This window comes from Arvicola amphibius, chromosome 5 (genome assembly GCF_903992535.2).
Source record: "Arvicola amphibius chromosome 5, mArvAmp1.2, whole genome shotgun sequence".
Lineage (NCBI taxonomy): Eukaryota > Metazoa > Chordata > Mammalia > Rodentia > Cricetidae > Arvicola > Arvicola amphibius.
The window spans coordinates 80,867,150-80,892,544 of record NC_052051.1 but is presented as its reverse complement, the minus strand read 5'-3'; the positions used below and the strand labels follow the sequence as shown (position 1 = coordinate 80,892,544).

The 25,395-nt window shown below is 42.4% G+C and overlaps 1 protein-coding gene across 1 annotated transcript in view; it reads right to left on the bottom strand.

The window, feature by feature from the left end:
* Positions 1 to 25,395, bottom strand: part of Ttc17 (tetratricopeptide repeat domain 17) — a 117,554-nt gene that overhangs the window by 27,549 nt on the left and 64,610 nt on the right. Inside the window, 7 exon segments of the mRNA XM_038329916.2 lie at positions 2,314 to 2,434; positions 5,731 to 5,791; positions 5,793 to 5,858; positions 5,860 to 5,886; positions 7,993 to 8,228; positions 8,231 to 8,251; positions 18,104 to 18,274. Coding sequence (XP_038185844.1) covers positions 2,314 to 2,434; positions 5,731 to 5,791; positions 5,793 to 5,858; positions 5,860 to 5,886; positions 7,993 to 8,228; positions 8,231 to 8,251; positions 18,104 to 18,274 — 703 coding nt within the window.

Sequence of the window (25,395 nt, the reverse complement as noted above, 5' to 3'; positions counted from 1 at the left end):
AGTAGGTAGAGACAGCTCTAACAATCAGCGGATCTAACTTCCATATGGTACTCCCTCACCAGGGAGGGTTTGGAATTAGTGGGTGTTCCTTTTAGGAAACAGAGTAAGACACACAATGGTTCCTCCAGACTGCTTTTCCTTAACACACATAAGCACACTTGTGCTCAAAGAAAAAGTCATCTATGAGACAGTAAATTTTATGCAGACCCAGCTGGACACTCGTTGTATTCGGCATCAAATATAAGTATTTCACTTCATGACCTCGTTATTTTTTAAATTATAATTTTAAATTATGTACATATACATGGGGGAGGGGTATGTGCACACGTGCAGGTGACCAGAGGGCACGGATATCCCTGGAGTTGGAGTTACAGGTGGTTGTAAACCATCATTATGGATGCTGGAAACTGAACTCTGGCCTTCTACAAAAGAAGTACATGCTCTTGAATATACAATCATATGCTCTACATATGATAATTTGGCACTAACAAATTTTACTTTGCAACTTAAATTTAAAAATTTTAACTTACATTTGGGAAACATTTATTTCTCCATGATTATTTATATCAAACCTATTGTATATTAGATACCAAGAGTAGAGTAATTAAGCAAACATAAGCAGTCCCAGTTGTTATGTTACTCATGTCTTAGAAGGGGTAGGATTACAGGTATGGTAAGTTATAAGACATGCAATAATGAAAATGTGCCCGAGAGGGTATTTCTCTCCTCTGTACCATGAGGACCGTGGCTACAACAGCTTTCCTGAGACAGCAGAGCTCAAAAGCCTTGGTGTGAAGGCTATGACTGAGGGGCAGGGGCAGAGCAAGAAGAACTCTCATAGTAGGGACAGAGAGGCTAGGCACCAGGCAAGAGGCCTAATGAGGTGACTGCATGCACCTGTGTGGCAGCAGAGACACTCTGGAAGAGCAGTGTGGAGGCATAAAAGCAATTTTGAAAAGTTATTGGGGAGTAAAAATAGTAAGAACTGGTAATAGACAAGGCTTGAGGGATGAAGGGAAAGAATTGTAAGGATGATATCCAGGTTTCTGGCCTGCACATGGCTGAATATATTTCTGAAGAATATGAAATGGAGGAGCTGGAGAGAGGGCTCACTTGGTGTGGAAGGGCCTTCTGTTTATATGTTGCTTTATTGGTTAATGGAATAAAGAAACTGTCTTGGCCTGTGATAGGGTAAAAGAACAGAGCTAGGCAGGGAAAACTAAAATGAATGCTGGGAGAAAGGAGGCAGGAGCAGTGAGAAGCCATGGAGCCACTGGAGACAGATGCTGGGAATTTTGCTCGGTAAGCCATAGCCTCGTGGTGATACACAGATTAACAGAAATGGGTTAAATTAATGTACAAGAGTTAGCCAATAAGAAGCTAGAGTTAATGGGTCAAGCAGTGATTTAATGAATACAGTTTCTGTGTGGTTATTTCGGGTCTAAGCAGCCGGGTGGCTGGGAAGGACAAGTGACCTCCAGCACCCTTCACCAGCACTCACTGATTAGGAGCACACATCAGCTGCCCACACCAAGTGGCTCACAAGCTCCTGAAACCTCTACTCCACGGGACTCTATGCTGTTGTCTGAACTGCACGGCCACCTTCATTGACACATGTACAGATCCACACATACACATTATTAAGAAATAAAAATGAATCTTTAAAAACATGTGAAATGGAGAAACAAAATCAATTTTTTTAAAGAAAACGATGGATGCTGGGCAAGAAAAGTGTTTTCTTGAGATGGTGGCTATAAATAAGTCTGGGGCTTTGAAGAGTGGTCCTGCCTGGAGATACAAATTTGGGAGGGCTCATTGCCATCTGTGGTGAAGTAAGTTCTAGGAGCAGTCACTCTGACTGAGAAACAAGAAGGGGAGCAGATCTAGGGGCAGAGCAACACTTCAGGACAGGAAGTCTGCATAAGTCCCCTTGTTTGCTCTCTTCACAGGTGCTGGGACACCTCCACGTGCCCCACTTCCCCTGAATATGCACCACAATCTGTGCAGTGGGCTCTGTACTCCTAGAGAGAAGGATCTGGTCTTCAGCGTGACCTGTTCTACACGAGACTTCTGATAGCTTGCAAAGTGCGGATGAAGGCAGTCTGTGGCTCACCCGCCGCTCCATGCATGGACTGAGCCCATCTAGGCTGTGGGTGGGTAGTGATGGCCATTCTCTGTTGACCACAGTGCCGGGAAGATGGCTCTGCCAGTGACCAGTGACACAGACGACATCACCACAGTCAGCTAAGGCCCCTGTGGTTCACGGCTGTGGTTTGTGGGTAAGGAAATTCCATGAACATCAAAGATACTCACTCAATGTTTTTTGAAGAAACTGCCAGCCAGGTGCTCACAATGGCAGTTAGCTCTACCCAGCGAAGTTTGAGGCATTCATCTGGACTGGGCCATCCCAAACTCTGGTAGTCACGCTTTTTTCCTGGAAGGAAAGTATGTCATGAATGGACACAGTACAAAGGAATGCTGTTTTCCCTATTGATGACATAACCCAAACTGGCATGTTAGGTGGTGCCAGTTTTAGTTCTTGTCTTTAGAATGGGCACCATTGACAAACAGATCTAATTAAAATTTTGTTATTCGTGGCAATGGAAATAAAAATCCTCTCTGAAAATAGGTCGTCTCAAACATAATGAAATAAAAGTTGTCTCCTTTGTTGTACTTGAAGTCGGTCAACATGAAGTACGAATTAGGATCCTCTTAGACTCTAACAATCTTATCACGTTTAATGTTTACCCTTCTGGGTTTGGATTTTTACGAGGATAACTTTGACTTAATGGAAACAGATATCTCTCGAGTTGGCGTCTGCCCTGGCCCTGTGGCAGTGTGGGCTGGAGGCTGTGTTGTAAGGATGCTGTGGTGCACTGCAGGACATTTTAGCAGGACATATCAAACACACGAGACTTCAGTAGCACAGCCTCCCAGGAAATAGCGTCACACACTGCCAATGTTCTATGGGTGCAAAATTGCCTCTGATAGAATCACTGCTACAAAGAAAAGTGTCAGGATGGGATCTACGACAGTACAAGGTCATAATTTATTCCACGAGTGTTTCTCGTGTGTGCTCAGAAGCTGAATTCTATGTTTACAACTCTTAACCTCACTAGACTTTGGTCCTTACAACTCAGAGGAGGAAGCAGCCACAGTTCTCTGGCTGTGGGGCATAGAGCTGGAACCTAGACACAGGTTACTCGACTCCAACACAGACAAGTCCAGTTCCTGTGCTAGTAAAGTCACCACCTTTCCAGCCTGAGTCATTCACTTCACATCATGCCCTGAGAAGAGCAAAACCAAGTCTTATCTGATGGGCTTCTGATGGGGGCGGCAGGATAGAAAACCTTAATTCTACTTAGCACTTTTACACTGTAGGTGTTTACCTAGCAAGAGAAAACCTTTGAAGTCAGGCAGGGAGTTAGATTCAGATTTTAATAAAGCAAAAAAGAACAGTTTGGAAGAATTTCAAATTAACTTTAAAATCATACACTCCACAATAAAACTCATGTTTCTTTTTGTATTTAAGAAATTCACTTGAAAATATTTATTGAGCACCTATTATAAGGGTCTGGAACTGTGTAACACACTGGGGTATACACGTAAAGAGGCAGCCTGCTCTGTAGCTTCACAGGCTAGCCAAGGGAAGGCAAACATGAGCAAACTGTTACACCGTACAGTGCAGTGCCTGAGATGGAACCCAAGAGTTGTGACAAATGAAACAGCTAACTTAATTGTGTCTGAAGGTGTAGCAAGGAGGAGGAATGGCACTTGACTTTAAAGTTAAGGGTGAGCAATACTAGCGCCACAGAGAGGGTATAAGGGCAATGTAGGCAGAGGCACAGCATGCACAAAGGCACGGATAAAATAAGAGCACAGCTGTTGCATAGGTGGCGATGAAGGGTGGTGGGGAGAGGCTAGTCTATAAAGGGTCTTGGATGCCACCCTAGTCTGCACTTTATCTTGCAGGCAGTGGGAAACTTCGAGCCCACATCTCTCCATCTTGTTCACAAGGATATCATAAGAGGATGTTAAATGCCTTGCTGAATCCAGTTACATTATGTCTATGGCACTTCCCTGGTCTTCCAGTTTAGAAGCCCTAGCCAAAAAGGAAATGAAATGAGTTTCAAAATGTTATTATTAAGCAGTTAGGTGTATCTACTATGGCTCACAATGATCTCCACTCCTCCCCACACATTTACAGACATTTGCTCAATAATTTGCTTTAGAACTTGGACATGATTTACTGGAAGGCTATTAGCTGGCAGAGGACAGAATCCATACTGATTTAAACTGGGTAGTATTTTGCACCTTCTCCATTCTGAGCATTCTCTTTAAGAACAGTACGTACCTTCATGATTTGCAAGTACCTTCAATGTTCCAACTAGGACCTACCAAGCTGAGATCATTTGAAACTGCTTAAGTGGGACCATGGCATGGCTCCGAAGTAGTGGAGCTATCTAATATGAGCAAGGTCCTCACTTCAATCCCAAGCACCACAAACAAGCAAGCAAGCACACACCTGCCCAGATGCTCTCATATAATCTCAGCCATATCAGCTTTTAAAATTCCCTTTGTAAGAAGGTTCTTTAAAGTAATACAGGATCATTAGAAAATGTCTGCAAAATAAACAGGCCACAGAGAAGAAACTACAAATGATCTACAGTTTTCTCAGGACCTCCAGAGAGCATCTGCAGTTTCTGGTCACCTGCTTCTACATGCGTGTCAACACACTTGCTTGATAGGCCAAGTGGCAGCTGATCTAAGAGGCCATCAACTCCACGGGATGGGCTACTTCAGACAAATTTATGACAGAAAAATCCTACCAACTATTACATATAGTCAGTGACATACACATACAAGTATATATATTGTGACAAGCATCTCATGTATCAGAGACATTGAAATATGAAAAATACAGTTGACAAAACACAGTGTGTTTAGCTCTCAAATTGGAAACATCCTTATGGCCATTCATAAACTGTCTTTACTCATTTGCTGTGTTGTTTCTCTGGTGTATAGCAGATGCCACAGACATGCAATATTTAGGCCTGCTTATCAGCTGTTACTATAAGGAAGCCCCCTGTAATCAACATCTCTGTCTACATGTCTTTGGTGACTACAAGGCAACTTTCCTAGAGTGTGTTAACAAAGAAGAGTAATTGGTTACATTCTAAATTCCTTCTGACTCATCTAGCCAAACTAACCCCAGGGTTGCTCTGCTAATTTTCACTGTGTACTGCACAGTTAGAGACAATGTGGTAAGCACAAGTCTCAGTTGTCTACATTTACTCTACCATAGTTGCTACTGACTGGACAGATCTTACTAGGTGCACCCTGGGTTTGGACAATATATTCTATTCTACATATTCTATTATTGCCCTCTGCTTTAGTCAGCACATTTAACCAATGTTAAGAGAAATTTTAATGAATTGAATTTCAGTCTAAGATAGTAAATATATTCCTTTAAAAGGGGATATGATTTTTTAAAGAGAAATTCTATCACCACGATTTAACTACTGGGGAAGAAAAGAGTCACCCTGAGTGTATGACAGTGGCTTTTAACCCAAATTAGTTGATGCTAAAAATCAAAGTCTGAAAAGAATTTCTGATGTGGTCCTTTTATCATCTCATCTGAACTGCTCTAAGTCACAGAACACATTCCTTATGAGAGAGACAGTGGCCTGAAAGAAGAAATGAGATTCTGACACATACATCCTCACTTACCTTGAGGTCCCGGAGATGCCACCTTTGGGCCAGTGATCTCTAAGTTTGCTTGGTAACGCTGGTCCACTTTCCGCTTGATTGGACTCTACTTTTTTCCCAGGAGGTTTTTTATGATCCCCTTTGGGTTTTCTTTACACGTTTGACCTGGAATGTAATCTGGAAATCAAAAATATGTTAGAAAAAACTGAGACCAAAGAGTGAATCTGTCTCTCACTATATATTTCAGTGGTTTTAAGGATACCCCAGTCCACCAGAACTTGATAAGACTCTACTTCTGAGACACCACACACTTTGGGCAGAGGACATGGAAAATCAAGTTGATACTGACTGGAAAGCTCCCTCCTCACTGGCTACCTTTCCTAGCACCAAAAAGAACAATGCAGGCTATTAGAGGAAAAAAAGTCACTGATGACTTTATTCAGCTGTGAAGAGTAACAACCTGCATGGCAAGATATGTTCATGGGTGTAATATTGTCATGGATACGATGATGTAACTGATTGCTACCTTATTGGGTTTAAGATCTGCTCCACAGGAGGGAATGAATGCTTGGTTCCTGGGGGTAGGGTGGGCTGAATCCATTACTAAATGGACATAGTATCAACATGCCTTGAAATCTGTACTTGTATACTCATTGATAGTGTAGTTCTGAGACCGCAGCAGAGAAGTTTCTTTGTGTAGTGAATGGTGGTTAACTCAGAACTGGCCAAGACACAGAGTGTTCGTCCACTATGGGGCAGCTATATCTTACCCCCTCCTCACAGGCCCAGGACAGCTGAGGAAGAGAGCGCAGCAAGACTAAGAGCCAGGGGTAAGGGTAAGGGTAAGGGTAAGGCACCACGTAGGCTGAACGCTCCAGTGGATGGTCTCATACTTATTATTCTAACGTGTACTCAAATGGGACTGGGTAGGTTACTAGGGGGAAAAAAGAGGTTGAGAGTTCTGGGTCTTAGAGGAGTTAGAGGGGGTAAATACAATAAAAAATATATGCCTATGAAATTTTCAAAGAATATTATACTCAAAAAATAACCTGGATGCATACACTAATTACCCAATTTGGTTGCTGCACATTCACACTGTGTATACGTGTGGAAACAGCCATTGGAGATAAAAATAAATGTTTATATATACATTTTACCAGAAATTTGTATAATTATTATGGATCAATTAAAAATCTCTGTGTGTGAGATATGAGAACATGCGTGTGCTCATTTGTGTTTGTGTGGGTCTCTTCACAGGCTAGCTGGCATGAGAGCTTCAGTGATGCTCCTGCCTCTGCTTCCTTCTCCCTGCAGGAATGCTGGGAGAACACATTTGTGCTACAGCGGCTGTGAGCACTCCAGATGAGGGAAGGTTTTCATAAGTGCACTGGGATAGACATGTGCTTCTATACACTGACACATGCCCCTAGCTTTGAATTAAAAACATTTACATATGTAATTTGAAAAAGGAAAAATACTTTCCAAAAGCCAGTCCTGTCAGTTTCCCTTAAGCTTATTATTATTAGTAGTAGTATTAGTCCTGAACAATCTCGCTATGTTGCCCAGGTTATTTTGAATTCTTGGGCTTATGTCATCCTCCTGCTTCAGCTTACCGAGTACCGAATTACAGGTGTGTACTGCATCTGGCTAATTTTAAAGATCTAATGAAAACTTGGTAGTGAAATGTACAAAGTAACCTAGTCCTGACGAGCACATAAACACTAAGAAAGCACAGCATCTGCCCCAAGTCTGTGGATTTGAGGGGCTTTATACCCTTCCCTTTCCTCTCCCTTCCTGGACATCAGCAATGCTTATACAGATGAAACGCTTCCTGGAAAAGTCTGGTGTGAACAGCGTCCTGGAATGTGGAGTCCAGTAAGAGCATGTACCCAAGACCTTCACACTTGTCCATTAGGAGTTCCCCAAAGAGCTGGTCTATTTCATGAGGGACTGAGAGGGTGAACTCTTCATGTACACGTATGTGTGTGTTTATGAACACAATGGCATGCATGGGTATGGAGGTCAGAGGACAACTTGAAGTATACACTTTCAGGAGCTGTTTATTTTTGTTTTTGAGATGGGGTCTTCCTTGGGGCTCCTGATCGGGCTAGGCTGGCTGGCCAGCAAGCCACAGAGATTCTCCTGCCTTTGCCTCCCCAGTGCTAGCACGACAAGCACATGGCACTATGCGTGGTTTTATAATGTGGCCTTTGGGGACTGAACCTAGGGTTATTGCTCTTGCCTGAACTGGGCCTTCTCGGCTCCGAGCTGGCAAATTCTTACCCATTCTGTTGCTTCATCATCTTCACTTCTGCAGTCACCGTAACAAGAGCTCTTGGCTACTCCATCCTGGGGGCCTTTCTTCAGTACCCGTATGCCCTGCAGGTCCAGACGCCGACCCTTCATTTCCAGTGTTCCCCCAAAGCCTTCTAGGGGCCAGGTCTGCTGAAACTCATCCACCAAGGCCAGTATCTCTTCTGACATCTTTGTTTCATCTGACTTCTCCACCTCGTCAGAACATTGCTCTCCTCAACCACTGTGCCTGCAATTCAAGGGTTCATATTGTCAATAATTTCATAGTGCTTACTTAGTTCCAGTGACTCAAACTTTGTTTCTACGGACATCTTGGCTCTGCTTAGCAGTTTAGCTATAATGCCCCTCTTATAGACTACCGCTCAGCATCTTCAAACATCATATCAGAGCACCATCTCTGCCATTTAGCCTTTGCCAACCCTGCCGGAAGCAATGGCAGAAACCGCAGGCAGACAGGCAGGCAGGGATGGTGTCACTACTGACAGGACAGCTGTGGTTCACTTGATTTGTTTTGAAAGATCACTTGATCTCTATATAACACATAGATGGCAAGATGATGTATACTGTTATTTATTAAACATGTAGTCCTTTTAAATTTTATCCAGTTACCATAAAACAGTTTAGTGTTCAATCCACATTGCATGCTTATTTGTCTGAACAATGATTTAGTAGAAAACTACTCTAATTCTACACGAAGGCCATTTTCAGTAATGGTTATTATAAAAATAGCCATATGCTAGCTTAATTTCTTTAAAACGGGGTACTTATGTTGCTCAAGTATTTAAGGGTTCCCACAGTGGCTTACAGTGGAATGTGCTAGCAAAAATTTTCTCTCAAGAATCTGGCATGTTCGTCTTATTTTCCTAAGAAACTTATATAACCTTTAAGTTCCATCCACATGCTTAGACTATGAGGATGATCAGAAATGATTATTCTGAGTTTCTTAGCATATTTTCCTTTGCTAAATTGCTGATTACTCAATCTTTGCTATTTATTTTGAATTAATCACCAGACCTTATATTGTGTTTTCATAAATGTCATGTCTTATCCTTCCAGAAGTGGATAAGGTACAAAAACAAAGAGCAAAATGCTTCCTTTTATACATGTTCCCATTGGTTAGCCTGAGAATATTGGCTTGACAGCCTATTCCAGTTCTATTATTCCTTCAGCTGGCGATCCTAGCTTTTCCAGAGATGAAAGCCATCATGTTAAACAGGCCAGTGTCAGGACTCTCATATGTGTATGACCAGATCTTTAGCCACAGCACGCATGTTAGTAATCTCCGGGGTGGGGATGAGCTACAGTGATGACAACTGACAGCAACTTTGCACAAGGCCAGTGGTGTCACCTTCTGTTTTGCTGGCACCTCTGCCCTCCTTCTAGTTTCTAGTGTGCAACATGGGCGAGCCTGAGGTCAAGCTGTGCTTCTTCTTGAGAAATCTGGAGGGTCTATTTATGACCACGTGACTACAAACCTTACTGCTGTCACTTCAAGGAAGTTCCTCTTAGGTTTCCTACGTTAGCTGCTCCTTTCTACAGTTTATGATTATGGACAGTACTCTGGGAAAAAGGATGTGGGTTTCCAAAGCCCATTCTTCAGGGACACTGAAAGAAAAGCAGCTGGTTGTCTAGCTCATGGCCAGGGGTATAACTGCAAGCCAACAAAGATTAAGTTTAGGGTCTAGCTTGTTATATATTCCTAATGTTCAACCCTGGGCCCGCCACAAAAAAAGACCCCAGTCACTGTGGAAGAGACAGGAGCGCAGAGCAATCTCATCTCTGACGTGCTTGAGGATCTGTCATCTCTGTCTTGTCATGCCTACAGACAGCTGGAGACTTCAAACTCATGGTCTACTTTGGCAGGTGGTCACATAACAAAAGCCTGCAGCTCAACCCAGCTGAATGGCAAGCAACATAAAATTAAGCTTCATATTAGCCAGGAAAACAGCTGCAGAGAGTTGCCACTGGGAATCTTCCAAGCAAATGTCCATGGAAGAGCTGTCTGGCTCTGACTAAGTTGTCAGAGTTGTTGCTAACTTGTTCCTTTTCTGATTTTCAGGTTCTTTTTATTTCTCCTCCTATGGTTCCCAATGATTCCTTTTCCCCATTTCTGAAACAAGACAGAGTCTTTGATAAATTTCATCCACGAAAACATATGGGTTTACAAATGTGGCTTTAGCCAAAGGGAGGCTACCGACTACTTTTTCAACCTTTAGTCTGATTGCATAAGGAAGCTGTTAGTTGGTTTTTTTTTATTTTTTATTTTGGTAAACTTAACAAAAGCTAAAGTTTTCTAGGAACCCTGGTTAAGAAAATGCATCTATCAGATTAGCCTGAAGGCAAGTGTGTGGGATATTTTCTTGATTAGTAATTGATGTGGAAGGGCCCCAGCTAACTCAGTGTGGGTTGGTGCCCACCCCTAAGAAGGCAGGCTGGGCAAGCCATGGAGAGCAAGCCAGTAGGCAGATCTTCTCCATGGCTTCTACTTCAGTTCTGGTACCAGGTTCCAGTGTTGACTTCCCTTCAGGATGGACTGTGAACTGTAATGTAAAAATAAGCTTTGCTTTGGTTCCAGTGCTTTTCACAGCAAATGGAAACTCCAACTAGGACACATGCTGTGGCTAGGAACTCTAACTTTCCTCCATTACGGCTATTATGGTGAAAGCATCCATGCTGTTTATCTGCAAAATGTCTAAGTTTTCAAGGTTATTACTTCCCACTGCTTCAGTCATGTGTATATGGACACACTTAGTATTATACAAATACATAACTTAAACTTATCAGAGAGGAGACAGAGAGAGTGAGACGACAGAGAGTGAGAGAGACGAGGAGAGAGAGAGAGAGAGAGAGAGAGGAGAGAGAGAGAGAGAGAGAGCATTTCATAATGGAAGCCAGTATTCAAGTGAAGAAGGCCCTGGAATTGCTTCAGTGGAGCCATTCCAAAGGGTGTTTGAGCCAGGGTGACAGCCAGTTCTTAGGGACACTAAACATATACACTGTTTATATTTACCCTCTGTGATGAGTGGTTCACAAATGGGCTATACGTTGTGGGTGAGGGAAACCAGTGTTTTATTTATTTAGCTTTTCCTATGTATGTATCTATCTCTGCCATAACTATCTTGATGGGAGGCAAAAAGCACATGAAGATTTGACTCTGGAAAATTAAATATAACCAATCGATAACAAACTTTGAAACACAAAGCTATAAATGTTTGAAACAATTAAAACATTTTATAAGTCAAGATTATCTGAATGCAATCACACCAGTGCTTCCCAGAGAAAGGCATAGTTACAGCAGGGTTTAGACAGAGAAGCAGTCTGAAGACATTCGAAAGTGCTACTACTTGCAAGTTGATTAGAACAAAGCTGCGGATAGGCCAATCAGCAAAGGCAATTAGAGGGAAGCTGTGACCATTAATACTTTCTGGTGGAGTCTGGGAAAAGGGATTCCTACAAAAGGGACCCCTGTTTCTTTAGGTAGAATAATAATAAAGTATGTGAAGAGCCACGAGGATGATGACAGCCCAGGTCTAGGAGTACTGAGTCAGTGGTGAAGGTATGGGTGGCAAGGGACAAGAAAGGACAGAAATGGGGACTAGAAAGGCATTTCATGAAACAGAGGAGGTTTACTTTGGGACTGCGAAGAGAACGTTGGAAGAAAAAACAGGGGTGAGCTTAAAGATGGTTTTGAAGTCTCATGTGAAATAGTAGGCATCGATGAGTGGATGTTAGCTTCCAACCTGAGTATGAAAACGGAATACTGTCTACAGAAGTGGAGTTAGGAGAGAGTTAGAATTTAATGCAGTTATCAGATAGCTCATATAAACATTTCTGCTGGTGCAGAGCAGCGTGACGAGGGCTGGGGTATCATACCCATGCAGCTTAGAGACTAGACTAGAATGAAAGAAGCAGTTATCTGCAGACACTGCCCAGGTAGAGCACTGTCGTGCACAATGTCCCATATAGCTGGAAATACAGCCTTCCGTATGGTGACAGTTCTGGATTGTGGAGGAATCTCAGATTTCAAATAACGCTGGAAGCAGCAGGAGTAACCTCTAGGCTTGCAGCCCATGGGGCAGATGGTGTGATATAAACTGAAACAGAGACTGACACCCACGCCTCCAGTTTCCCTTCAATCTCCTTTAGCAGGCACTATTTTCATATGGGAAATGGAGGATAAATATTGTGACGCTTGAGAGAACACGAGTACCCACAGTGAGGGTCACATGGGTTCACAGCGGGTTTTCAGTTATGATAGGGATTCTGTCAAGAGTCACAGAGAGTAGGGGTGCTGAGAATGCAGACTATTATATGTGCCCCAATTTAAATGAAAACAGCTCAGTGTGATTTCTCAATGTTTCAAAAAAACACATGGACATTCATGCTTAAGTCTGAGGCCTTTAGAGTAAGAGATTCCAAAGGAGACTGCTAATAGAGGGAGTCTAGGGTGACACAATGCTGAGAATGGGTAGCTGACACACAACTCAGAAACAATCAGCTGAACAAATACCTTTGCTAGGAAAGCTGTGAAAAGTCCTCAGTGAGAGCATTTAAGGACGGTAAGACCTTGAGCAAAGAACTGTGGAAGGAAATGAGCACACTGGACTGATGCGGAGAGTGAGTGGGAGAGCAGGCAGCCCTTCCGCCAGGAGGGCAGGACAGTACAGGAAACAGACCACTGGCCTCCTAAGAGGAGGCCCGTGTTCCAGCTCAGTGTAAGAAAGGTTTAATCAATGAACAATGGAATGAATCATCAAAGAAGAGATGCGAGGTCCAGATGCTCAGGGTAGCCGCGGAACCAGTGGATGACTTGCTGTTAGAGGGGCAGTATTGGGAGGGAAAGGAACATCAGAATGGGAATAAAAAGCACATGATTATCTTTTTTTGGAGGGGGTGGGGGGTAAGAAAATGCCTTATAGTTTCAAAAGAGCAGCTTTGAGAGCAATTTTAAGGAACAAAAGCTTAGAAAGGTGTGAAGAGATTCACAAAAAGTACAGGCACAGTAAACAGCCTAAAGGCAGACCTTCAGGTCTGACTTAAATACACCCCCTCTATGGTCTGGTAATAAGAAGCCAATGGAGCACCAGAACTGAACTGGTCTGTTTGAAGCCAGGCTCTGTCATGCCACCGGCATCTGGTCTTGAGCTTGCTTTAACAAATCCTGAACTGGCCTCAAGCTCATTGATCCTTTTGCAGGCAGCTGAGTATACTCACTTTTAATGATACCAAACACAGGACACAGACTAACTTTGGTTCCAAATTAGGATGCCAACCAGTAGGGCCCTGGGCAATACTGTCTGGTTCTGCAGTAGCCTCCTTGATTGTAAGTCAGATTGCAAAGCTGAAGGTCTGCTGGGGACTTATGTCACAAGCACTGGTGTAAACCATCAGGATGCTAATCAGAAAGCAGGGCCTAGAGTTAAGCACTCACACCAAGGTGGGCAGGGAGGTATGATGTGTTCTGAGCAGACAAACAAAACAAAAAGCAAAGCAGTGGTGCTCTTTCTTCTTCTGTGTGAGGTCAGTAAAGCAGGAAGCAAACAACTCAGAGGGCAATCTAGGAAAGCCAATGGGAATCTTCCCTAGGGGGCTCTGGTACCAATATTAGGGATCCCTCAACTAACAGGTGCTCCTGTGTGTTAAGGACTTGGCTCAGGGAGGTGACCTGCTCAAGCTTTTAACATCCAGTGGTGGTGGAAGTAGGTCATGATACCACTGTCTCTGTACAGCATCTACATCTCCCTTCTCTAGTGGTGGCTTGCCACTGAGGACCTGTGGACCAGGGAAACAGGTACTGAGCAGTGATCTGAAAATGTCAATCAGCGGCATCATCTTCACTCTCAGCAAAGTGAAATTTTTAAGAAAGGACACATGAGTAAAGTTCTTTCTTCTCTAGGGAAATGTGTTGGTGGATAAGGTGGCTGGATGTACATTTTTGATCAGGACTGACTTACCAACTAAAAATGATGTTCCTCACCCATCAAACCTCTATTTCTGAAGTCCACTAATAATGAGACCACATGCATCATAAGGCTAAATATAATTTTAGATATGCCACCATCTGACATTTGAGGGAGTTATCTTTCCTGAGGCCTTAACTGGCTATCTATAAAGTGGGCTTAAAGATATCTGTTTCCACAAGTTAGTGATGCACAATCCCGTTGTAAGTTATAAAATGCCACCCAAAGGCAGGAATTACCATCACGTTAACAGTCACCAGAGAGGACCTACTATTTGCATTTTTTAAATTTTCCCCAAAACTAGACTTCTCAAATGTCTTTAATGTCTATGCTTAGCTGTGTCCATGAAAACACACTATCATTATGTTTGCAGTAAAAAGCAGGACTTGTTACAACTGATAATCACAGCAAAGAAAGCCTACTGATAAAAACATGTGGACTGGGGCTGGAGAGATGGCTCAGAGGTTTAGAACACTGGCTGATCTTCCGGAGGTCCTGAGTTCAATTCCTAGCAACCACATGGTGGCTCACAACCATCTGTAATGAGATCTGGTGCCCTCTTCTGGCCTGCAGGCATACAAGGAGGCCTGAACATTGTGTACACAATAAATAAATAAATCTAAAAAAAAAAAAAAACATGTGGACTGTTCTCTTGTGGACATGTTATTGGTACCCAAGAGATAAGACAAAGAACTCCAGGTGATTGACAGATGGCCAAGAAAAGTGAGTGCCTAAAAGCGTTCACATCCTCACTCTGGGCAGAATCATCAGAGACAAAAGGAATCCGCCTGAGTAGTCTGCATGATGCTGAAGGGGCTTGAGAAATTCCCTGTCCCAGTCAGGGTAAGTATGCTCATCCTAAGCATGGGGACCTGAATAGAAACATATGGAGAATATGGAATTGAAGATACAAACATGCTTAGCAGGTGCTTGCTGTCTCAGGCAATGATGTGTTATACAAAAGAGGATGGGGCAAAATTGTGGTTCGGTTTTACTCTAAATTGTCCTAGAGAAAAACAGTGATTAATGTAGCAGGTCATAAATATCCTAGATACTAGAGAGTTGTAATGGAATAGGGACCATTTCTATAAATGGGTGAAATACCCTAGCATGACTCAGTGTCCTTTCTGATGACTGTCAGCCCAAGGACCTCAGGATGTTCAGGGTGACTGTGTGGGTGTAATGGTGCCAAGAAAGACACGAGATGGCCAGGTGCCAGAGAGGAGTCATCCTGACTAAATGAGCAAACCCACTGTCCAGTTTAAGGATTAATTCCTGTGAGTTGGTAAGTGACATTTAGTTTCCTTAAAGTCTAATACTTTCTAATAGAACTGATTATTTCTCTAAATTGATAAGGGTGAAGGTCACAGTGGGCAGAAAAGACACAATTGTTCCCACCAGTGGTGGTCTCCCTGAGGACTTACTTGCTTCTTTTATACAGGAGCTTTTAAATGTTTAACAGTAGGAGAAAAGATTTTGTATTAGGTGTCTACTTAGGACATTTTATTTCTCTTCGTGTAGGTGTGCACATGTGCGCATGTCTGTGTCTGGAGGTGCAACAATAACATGTGGGAGTCAGTACTCTCAGTGTAACCATGCAGGTTCTGGGAACAGACTCAGACCATCACACATACCTACCACCGTACCAACCCTGCTTGCTAAATATTTTAATACAAGCCACATAAGACAAATACCATGTTCAATTAACAAATGTAGGTTTCACAGGACATGACATGTAAAAGGTTCAAAACTGGGCACTGAAGAGAAGGCCTGGTAGAGTGCTCATGCAGAAAATTTCAGTTCAGCTCCAAGACGCATGTCCGGTGGATGACAACCATCTGTCACACCGGCTCCAGAGTATCTGATATCCCTTCTGGCTTCTGTGGGCATTTGCATGTATGTGCACATATCCACACACAAGTAATTTAAAAAATAGTAAAAACATATTTATTTTTTTATCCCCAAATATATTTATTTTTATTACCCAACTGTATGCTGGGCATTGTGGGGCAGACCTTTAATTCCAGCACTTGGTTAGCATACAGGTGAATCTCTATGAGTTCAAGTCCAGTCTGGTGAATCTCTATGAGTTCAAGTCCAGTCTGGATCTACATAGAGAGTTCAAGGACAGAGTTAGGGCTACGGAGTGAAAGCCCTGACTCAGGAAAAACAAACAAGAACGATGGGGGCCGGAGAGTTAGAGCAGCTGTTGAGAGTACTTGGTGCTTTTGCAGGGGGACCTAGGTTCAGTTCCTAGCACCCACGTGGCCCACAATCTTCTGTACTCCAGTTTAAGGAGATTCAAAGTACTTTTCTCTGACCTGCCAGGGGCACCAGGCATGCATGCAATGCTCATAAATTCATGCAGGCCAAACACTTAATACATGAAATAAGTAAAAATAAATATTAACACAGCTTGGGCGATGGCCTCGCAGTTAAGGACAACTTGGGCTCCTCTAGAGCATCTGAGTTGCTTCCTCACTTCCATGGCAGCTAACTAACAAGCCTCTGTAAACCCAGGGGGTTCTGATGACCTCTTCAGGCTTCCACAGGCATTGCATGCATGTGGTGCAAAACAGACATACATGTAGGCAAAACACCGACACACATAAAATAAGTAAATCTAAAACAAAAAGAGTTAATGAAAGCTCATAATCTGATGAAAGCCAAGACACACAAACAAATTTCAATATATAAAATGTGTTTTGTAAAAATGTAGGAAAAAGATAGCAGATGGAGTTCCTTAAATGTTGAAAACCTTTGTGAATGTTTCACAGAGGAGGTGACACTGGAAATGCACAGGATCTATCTTTCTTCTTCCCACCCTCCCTCCTTTTGAGATAGTCCTCACATATACCAGGCTGGCCTTGATTCCTTATGTAAGCTGATATTGACCCTCCATGCCCAGTTCATGCAGTACTGGGAACAAACCATGACTTTAACTTGCCAGGAAAGCATTACCATTTTGAGCTGCATGCCCGGGTCAGCAAAGCATTGGCAGAGGTCATTATCAGTCTGTGTGAAGATATGGAGGCTCAAAAGAACCTGGCCTGAGAGAGGAGTGGGCATTGTACTTCCTGCTAAGGTATAGTTACAAAAGGAATGGAGGCCAGCTGCCTAGTGGCCCACACGAGTTTAGATTCTTCTGATCATAATAGAGAGTTCCTGAGAAATTTAGGCTTAGGAAACTTACCTGATTAGAAGTATATTTAAGAAACAACTCTTGGGGCCCACCATGAATCCATAACAATGGACTTTGTTGCTCTTCTCCCTCTCTACACACACACACACACACACACACACACACACACACACACACACACACTATATATTTCTAATTCTATATAGACTTATATGTATGCACACATAGAGAGATAGTGCATATACAAAGTAAAAGGTAAAAGGCTATAGTCCAGGAAAACAGATTAAGAGGAAGGGCAGAAGTGAAGATAGCCTGAGTCAGTTAGTAGCAGAGAGAGTAGATGAAGAAATGAGAGCTTCAATAGGTCTTAGAGACTGAGGAGATAAAGGGGACCTGGGTGGGTTGAGCTGCAATTACAGGATGGGATATCGGAATTAAACACCTCAGTTCAAAGGTCGACTCTATTCATCAAGATAAAAGAGCCTACAAAAATCAGCTGGAGCTGTGGAGAAGCCTTAAGCCAAGCACAGCCTGTGGAGTCACTGGTGTACTCATAGGAATCTGTACCACCGAAGGCAGACACTGCATGGGCAGGAAGAAGAGCAAGGCCAGGACACAGGTGTGCTGCTGACACAGGACAGAGTAAGTGAGGAAAGTGGGGAGAGCATCTGCGGACAGGCCAGGGTCAGGAGCAAAGGATGCCAGAAGCCGGAGACGTTCCTCTCAGCAGTGACTCACTACACAGACTGAGAGCATTGACAAGAAAGAGGCACATGCATGAATCAAGTCTGTTCTAGCAAAAGAGGGACAGAAAAGGAAGAAAGCGTGTGAAGAGCGCTTCCCCGTCATTTGGAGTCACTTTCCTGACTCTATGAGTGTCACAAGAAGGAAACAAACTCTTGAGAGGGAGAGGAATGTAAGCCTGATGTCTGGGAGTTGATTTTCCCAAAGAAGCATAGCTCAGGTCAAATCAACTTACTTTCAAGTCTAAGGGCATCTGAGCCCCTCCCTGAGTTCTCAACAGAAAGCACAGGGTCCTCCTCTGCTCCTTGCTCAGAGGGCTCTTCTTCAGCAGCATCCAGTGACTGTGGGTTGCCAAAATATTTCTGTTTGTCATGGCTGTTGTCCAGGGTTTTCTCATGACAATGACCTCAATGACAAGAGATACAGATACACACATTAGAAAACATCTCTCACGTTGCCTAATAATGCAAGGTTCCGAAACATCAAGAGCAAAAGGTGACAACGCAGACAGTACAGAAAGCAGTACATAGGTGTAGTGCGTGACCCATGATTTTTACTGAAAATTCAAGTTTTGGCTGCTATATAGTATTGTAAAAATCAAGTATTTGGTGAAAAGCTGGCAGGCAACAAAGTTCAAGCCTCAAGATCTTGTTTTTATTCATCACTGTAAAATATCCCCTTGAAGCTAAAGATACTATAAAAAGCGGTGGTGGCGCACGCCTTTAATCCCAGCACTAGGGAGGCAGAGGCAGGCGATCTCTGTGAGTTTCAAGGCCAGCCTGGTCTACAAGAGCTAGTTCCAGGACAGGCTCCAAAGCTACAGAGAAACCCTGTCTTGAAAAACCAAAAAAAAAAAAAAAAAAAAAAAAAAAAAAGTGAGAAATGTAGAGCCTGGATATGTCTGAGAATAATGGATTACAGAAAAATATACTAGTCTTTCATATAGCTCATATGAGTCATACCAAAAGGTGAGGGATAACTTAAATTATATGCATTAAAAACCCAAGGAATAAAGGAGAATGAATGACAGCAGCAACCCCCACATTAAGACTGCAGTATGAAAAGGTCACCTGACTTCCTTTCAGACAGCATGTTCCGGCTGCCTGGGTAAAGATGTTCTAAGAACAAAATGTTAAATCTTGAATGAGATCCTGGCACTTTTGGCTACCTTCATTATTCACACAGTGGGACTGATCTCACTACAGTTGTGCCGGGAGTCAAAGGATTTGGGCCCTATCAGGAATATCTGCTGAGTTCCGCCTGATGGTCTGGGCCAGAGAATACTGTCCGCTGTGGCAATAACCCAGCCTGTGACGTTTCTCCTTTGCCACTGTTTGTCTCAGATGGTCTGGCTCATTGAACGGGATCTTTTCTCCTCCTTTCTGCTCTCTGTATACTGTCACTTAAGATGCAATTACTGGAAGGCCACAGATTTCTTAGTAGAGACAACCATTTGGTTAAGAATATGTAAGTAATTTCTTTCCTTTACCAAGAAAGAAATTTAAGTGTGACTGCAGACTGAGAAAGTCACTTTCCAAGAAATGCTTCACACATACAGCAAAGACACTGCCAAAGCTGAGGATTCAGAAATTACAGCAGCTTGGGAAGACAGCAAATACAAAGCAGACAATGCTTGAGGCGGCACGCATGCCAAGGAAGTCCTTCCGAGAAAGCACTCTAGGGCTGTAACTCAACTCTGAAGCATCCGATAAACCCACAGAAGGGAACTGCAAGGAAAGGTGCCAATATTTATGGAGTGCTTTGTGTTTTTTTTTTAAATCCTTCCACTTAACCCTTATAAAAATTGTTAAATAACTCTGTTTTAGACACAAGGAGACAGATTCTTAGTGAAAATAATAATAATAATCCAAACTAAGTTAAATGTTTGAGTGGGCCCTGTCACCCTTTACTCAGAAGTCCTCCGAACAGAGAGGATGGAAGCCTGCCGGCACCATAGGTAAAGAGAAGCAGACGTGTGTATAGGAGGTGATGGGGAACACAAACTGACAGACACAGTGTGCATGCAAGTGTCCACAGAGGGCTGATGGACGGAAGCCACGAGCAATGAGAGCTGCAGTCTCCCCCTACATTCCACTGGGGGATGGAGGGTCCTGATCTGTGTCCGCCTGTGCTTCACCAGCTGGTGTGAACAACTAAATACAGAGAACTAAGCACAACAACAACAACAACAACGCTGAAATAAAACACACTGACTTGAATGTATTATGAAGAACTTCACACTTTCCACAGACAATTCTTGATTGGTATATAAATAAGAATGGCTGTTAAAAGCAGAGAGGAAATACTGATGCTAAGGACTGATTACATCACTTTTTCCCTGATGCAGGTTGTGTAAACTGTAATAGTGTCAAGCATAGGCCAATGCAGTTTTCTGATGCGATCTGTCACATCACCTTGCTTCTCTTCTCTTTCCCTTTTCCTACTGCAAAAATATTTCATCATTTAAAATGTCTGCAATAAAAAAGTATCTCAGAGGAACCTGTAAGGTATGATCTTCAAGAGACCTCAAAGCTAAAATTGGTCTTCCTGAATAGCCTCAGACCTGGACCCTCGCGGGAAGCAACATCTGTGAAGCTGACAAATGTCTTGTCCTCCAAATCACAAACCCAGGCCAGTAGCTCTCAGAGGGAAACAGAAAAGGGGAGGGAAGGAAGAACAGGCAGCTATTCTGTATGAGGCATTTCTTAGCAATACAAAGCATCGGAACAGCCCAGTGAAAACTAAATGCTTTAAATATTAAAAAAATGAATGAAGAGACGGCTCAGTGCTTAGGAATACATACTTATCTTGCGTAGAATCTGAGTTCATTTCCCAGCACCCATGTCAAGCGGCTTCACAACCACCCGTAACTCCAGCTCCAGGGGAATTAAGGTCTCTGGCTTCTAAGAGGTACCAGCACTACCCACACAGAGATACAACATATGCATAATTTAAAAAAATAAATCTTTAAAAACAAGAACTATTAATGCTTACTTTTTTACATCAAAAGTTAAAAACAGACTGGTTTTGAGTCACTGTGATCTGACTAAGTAGCTGGGTTACTGTAAGTTAAGTTGCCTAACTTTAAAACTATATCCCCAGTCATCCGTGTGTGGTAAGAAGGGAGAGTGTTAGTGAAATACTTTAGAAAGAGCTAAAATCTGTGTTCTCTAGACCACAGTACACGTTTGCTCCAACTAAGAGCAGAACTGACAAGCCTTGAAACATGTTACTTAATTTCCTGGTAGATTATATTCTCATTAAAGATAAGAAAGTATTGGATCTATACCAGAAAACAACACCCAAAATAGATGGGTACGCTGAAGCAGGATGATTTGAAGCCAGCATGAGATACATAATTAGACTCTGATGAGACAGACAGACAAACAGACAGACAGACAAGCTTGCAAGAATGAAAAGTAACAACAGCATTTTCTATACACACCATCTACTTTGAACTGATGTAGAAGGGAAGATACTCTATCTATGGCTTAGGCTGCCCTTGAGACGTATGCCATAGTTTTTAACAAGGACCCTCATGATTTAAATGAAATACTTTAGCCAACAAGGTCCCAAGTGAAAGACAAGCATTCTATGCATAACACTCTGGATTTGCTTACAAAGCATTTTCATCTAAATCAATTCTATCTCCTCTTGTTGCAATCCCAGCTAAGCAGGAAACTGCTGTAGGAGCTTCAGCAATTCAACCCTTCTTCTCCATGTGCAGTGTCTGCTGTACACCAGGGTTACTAATACTTCTCCGTGTGCAGTGTCTGCTTATACCAGGGTTACTAATACTTCTCCGTGTGCAGTGTCTGCTGTACAACCAGGGTTACTAATACTTCTCCGTGTGCAGTGTCTGCTGTACACCAGGGTTACTAATACTTCTTCGTGTGCAGTGTCTGCTGTACACCAGGGTTACTAATACTTCTTCGTGTGCAGTGTCTGCTGTACACCAGGGTTACTAATACTTTTCCGTGTGCAGTGTCTGCTGTACAGCAGGGTTACTAATACTGACCTAGGTTATGAGGGTGTTGTGGAAAAAAGAACTAGCTAATACTCTTTGTCAAAGTGTAAGTAATTTGAGGGAAAAAGATAGACTGATTTGTGGATAGATTTTTCAGAGTAAATTCAGATCTTGGGAGCTCCTGTCATTTCTCAAGTTAGGTAAACCTTTTTTCTTCTCATTAATTCTGTTACCAAGTTCCTAGATTACTTTCCACTTCCTAACAAGAGTTATCACTTACATGCTGAGATAAATCTTAGGGAGTATGGTATTCCACACACATAACTCCAGCATCAGAAAGGCTGAGGCATGAGCACCAACACTGAGGCCAGCAAAGCTATGGAGCAAGATTCTGGAACTCTCAGCCAAGTAACTCTAGCTGGTGTCACAGAGAAGATGGTTTGGTACTTTGGGCATGATTGTAGTCAGGAGCACAGCAAGAACCAGACTTCCTGAGTACAAATTCTGACTCTAGGATCATTAGTATTCTAAAGCAGAGGGTTACTTTCATTATCTTTATGGATCAGATCTCTCAACTGTAAATTGATTTTAAAAATAGTATGCCTTCATTCATTCATTGTGAATTAAATACAAAGAGTGAGACCATTGTGAGCATGGGATAAGCTGCTGTTGGTATTAGTGTTGTTCCCTTGAAAAGTCACAAAGGAAAAAGAAGTTCTCTGGTATGACCATTATTAAAACAAGGCCTTCTAGTTTTAGCCATTGAATAATCTTAAGAGATGACCCACTGGAAGTTACTGAGGTACAGGCATAACTTCAGAGAGTGTGTATATGCTCACATGTATGTGTGCATTTCTGTGCATGTGTGTGCGTGCATCTGTTTGCATGCATGTATATGCATGCATGCCTGTGTTTATGGGATTCTGGAAGCAGAGATCCTATCAATCTTCGAAGAGAAACAGTAACCAATTCAGCTCCAACTGCCATCATTTCTGAGCACCAAGGCACTGACAGAAGTTAGCCTCACAGTAGCCCCGCAGAAGAACCCTTACTGGCAACAGAGAGCTTTGTGTCAGGAATGACAGTCCTGTGTTTGCCTTCTTTTTAAAGATCAAGATAGACACTGCATGCCAGGGAAATCAAATTCCACCCTTAGTCAAAGTCTTAGCGAGCAAATCAACAATCTATTTTTGTCAAGTTTCTTTCTTTATTTGAACGATAGCCCTTGTGTGCAGAGACTCTTGGGGAAACAACAATTAATGAGACCACTGCTGAAGTAAGAATTTAGAACACCTTGAATCTGGGGTAACATGAAGTGGTTGTTAAGGACTGGAGCTGAGAGACTGATGAAGGCACTTCACCTCCTTTGCCCTATGCTGTCTTCTATTTGGGGAAAACCAAAGAAATGATTTTATCAGCAGGAATGCTTCCTTATATTTCTCATTCAGCAATTAAGGCCCAATGAAATTCTTTGCAGGAAGTTTAAAATAATGGCTATATGCAGACTGACCTTATAAGTGCATTGCCAGGGAGAAAGAAGCTATCTTAACACTTGAAAATCGGCAATCACTGGTGTACACTGGGATTCCCTCCTGGTAAGGGGAATGAGTCAGAAGATAGGAGGGAAGAAAGAAAGAAAAAAGAAGTAAAGTACATGACTGTGTGTGTTGTCCCTCATATTATAAATTCTGGAGTTGAATTCTATCCCAAGGGAAGTAGGGGAGGGTTTATCTGTTTGGTGTTGAACTGATCTCTATTGTCAGAGTAAGAAAACAAGAAACTGGATGTAAATTTGGCTTACTGATCCTGCCACATGGCCTTTCCTGAGATGACCAAGCTAGGAAGCAAAGTCAGGTTCAGTGGAGACAGAATCACAACACAGCTTTGGAAACTACTTCAGTGAGAAATCCAGGCTTTGCCTTTAGAAACGTGAAGGACCAGACCATACCCAGCAGCATTCATTTATTAGAATCTTAAAGCAGTTTACTATGAGAGGATTTACATTCAGAAACTATGAGGAAAAGTTAACCACTATCCATAGCCATTACCATTTTTAATTTTAATGTGGCATACTTTAACTTGGAGAAATTTCTTCAAGTTAGGATAGTGAGGAACTAAGCTCAACTGAATTCCTCAGGATTCCTAACTAATTCACCCGATACTAATAACGAATCTGAGTCAAAAGAGGTATTTGCTTGTAATGTATATTACAAGGTTGGGAGAATATCTGTTAGCTTATCGTGGACAGTGAGACAAGACCCTTCTTTATCTATCTTCCTCCCGCAGCAGGAGCTGCAGACTTTAAAAAGCTCTATGCTCTTGGATTGGGAGGATCAACATAGTAAAAATGGCAATTCTACCAAAAGCAATCTTTAGGTTCAATGCAATCCCCATTAAAATCCCTTCAAAATTCTTCACAGACCTTTAGAGAACAATTATCAACTTTATATGGAAAAACAAAAAACCCAGGATAGCCAAAACAATCTTATACAATAAAGGAACTTCTGGAGGTATTACCATCCCTGGCTTCAAACTCTATTAGAGAGCTACAGTATTGAAAACAGCTTGGTATTGGCATAAAAACAGAGAAGTCAACCAATGGAATTGAATAGAAGACCCGGATATTAACCCACAAACCTATGAACACCTGATTTTTGACAAAGGAGCTAAAAGTATACAATGGAAGAAAGAAAGCATCTTCAACAAATGGTGCTGGCATAACTGGATGTCAACCTGTAGAAGAATGAAAATAGATCCATATCTATCACCATGCACAAAACTGAAGTTCAAATGGGTTAAAGACCTCAATATCAATCTGAACACACTGACCTGATAGAAGAGAAAGTGGGAAGTACTCTACAACACATGGGCACAGGAGACTACTTCCTATGTACAACCCCAGCAGCACAGGCGTTAAGACCTCCTGAAACTGAGAAGCTTCTGTAAAGCAAAGGACACTGTCATTAAGACAGAAGGGCTACCTACTGACTAGGAGAAGATCTTCACCAACCCTGCAACAGACAAAGGTCTGATCTCCAAAATATATAAAGAACTCAAGAAACTAGACTTTAAAATGCTAATTAACCCAATTAAAAAATGGGGCACTGAACTGAACAGAGAATTCTCAACAGAAGAAGTTCAAATGGCCAAAAGACACTTAAGGTCATGATCAACCTCCTTAGCGATCAGGGAAATACAAATCAAAACAACTTTGAGATACCATCTTACGCCTGTCAAAATGGCTAAAATCAAAAACACTAATGATAGCCTTTGCTGGAGAGGATGTGAGTAAGGGGTACACTCATCCACTGCTGGTGGGAATGCAAACTTGTGCAACCACTTAGGAAATCAGTGAGGTGGTTTCTCAGGAAATTCGGAATCAACCTACCCCAGGATCCAGCAATACCACTCTTGGGAATATACCCAAGAGATGCCCTATCATACTACAAAAGCATTTGTTCAACTATGTTCATAGCAGCATTATTTGTAATAGCCAGAACCTGGAGACAACCTAGATGCCCTTCAATGGAAGAACGGATATAGAAAGTGTGGAATATATA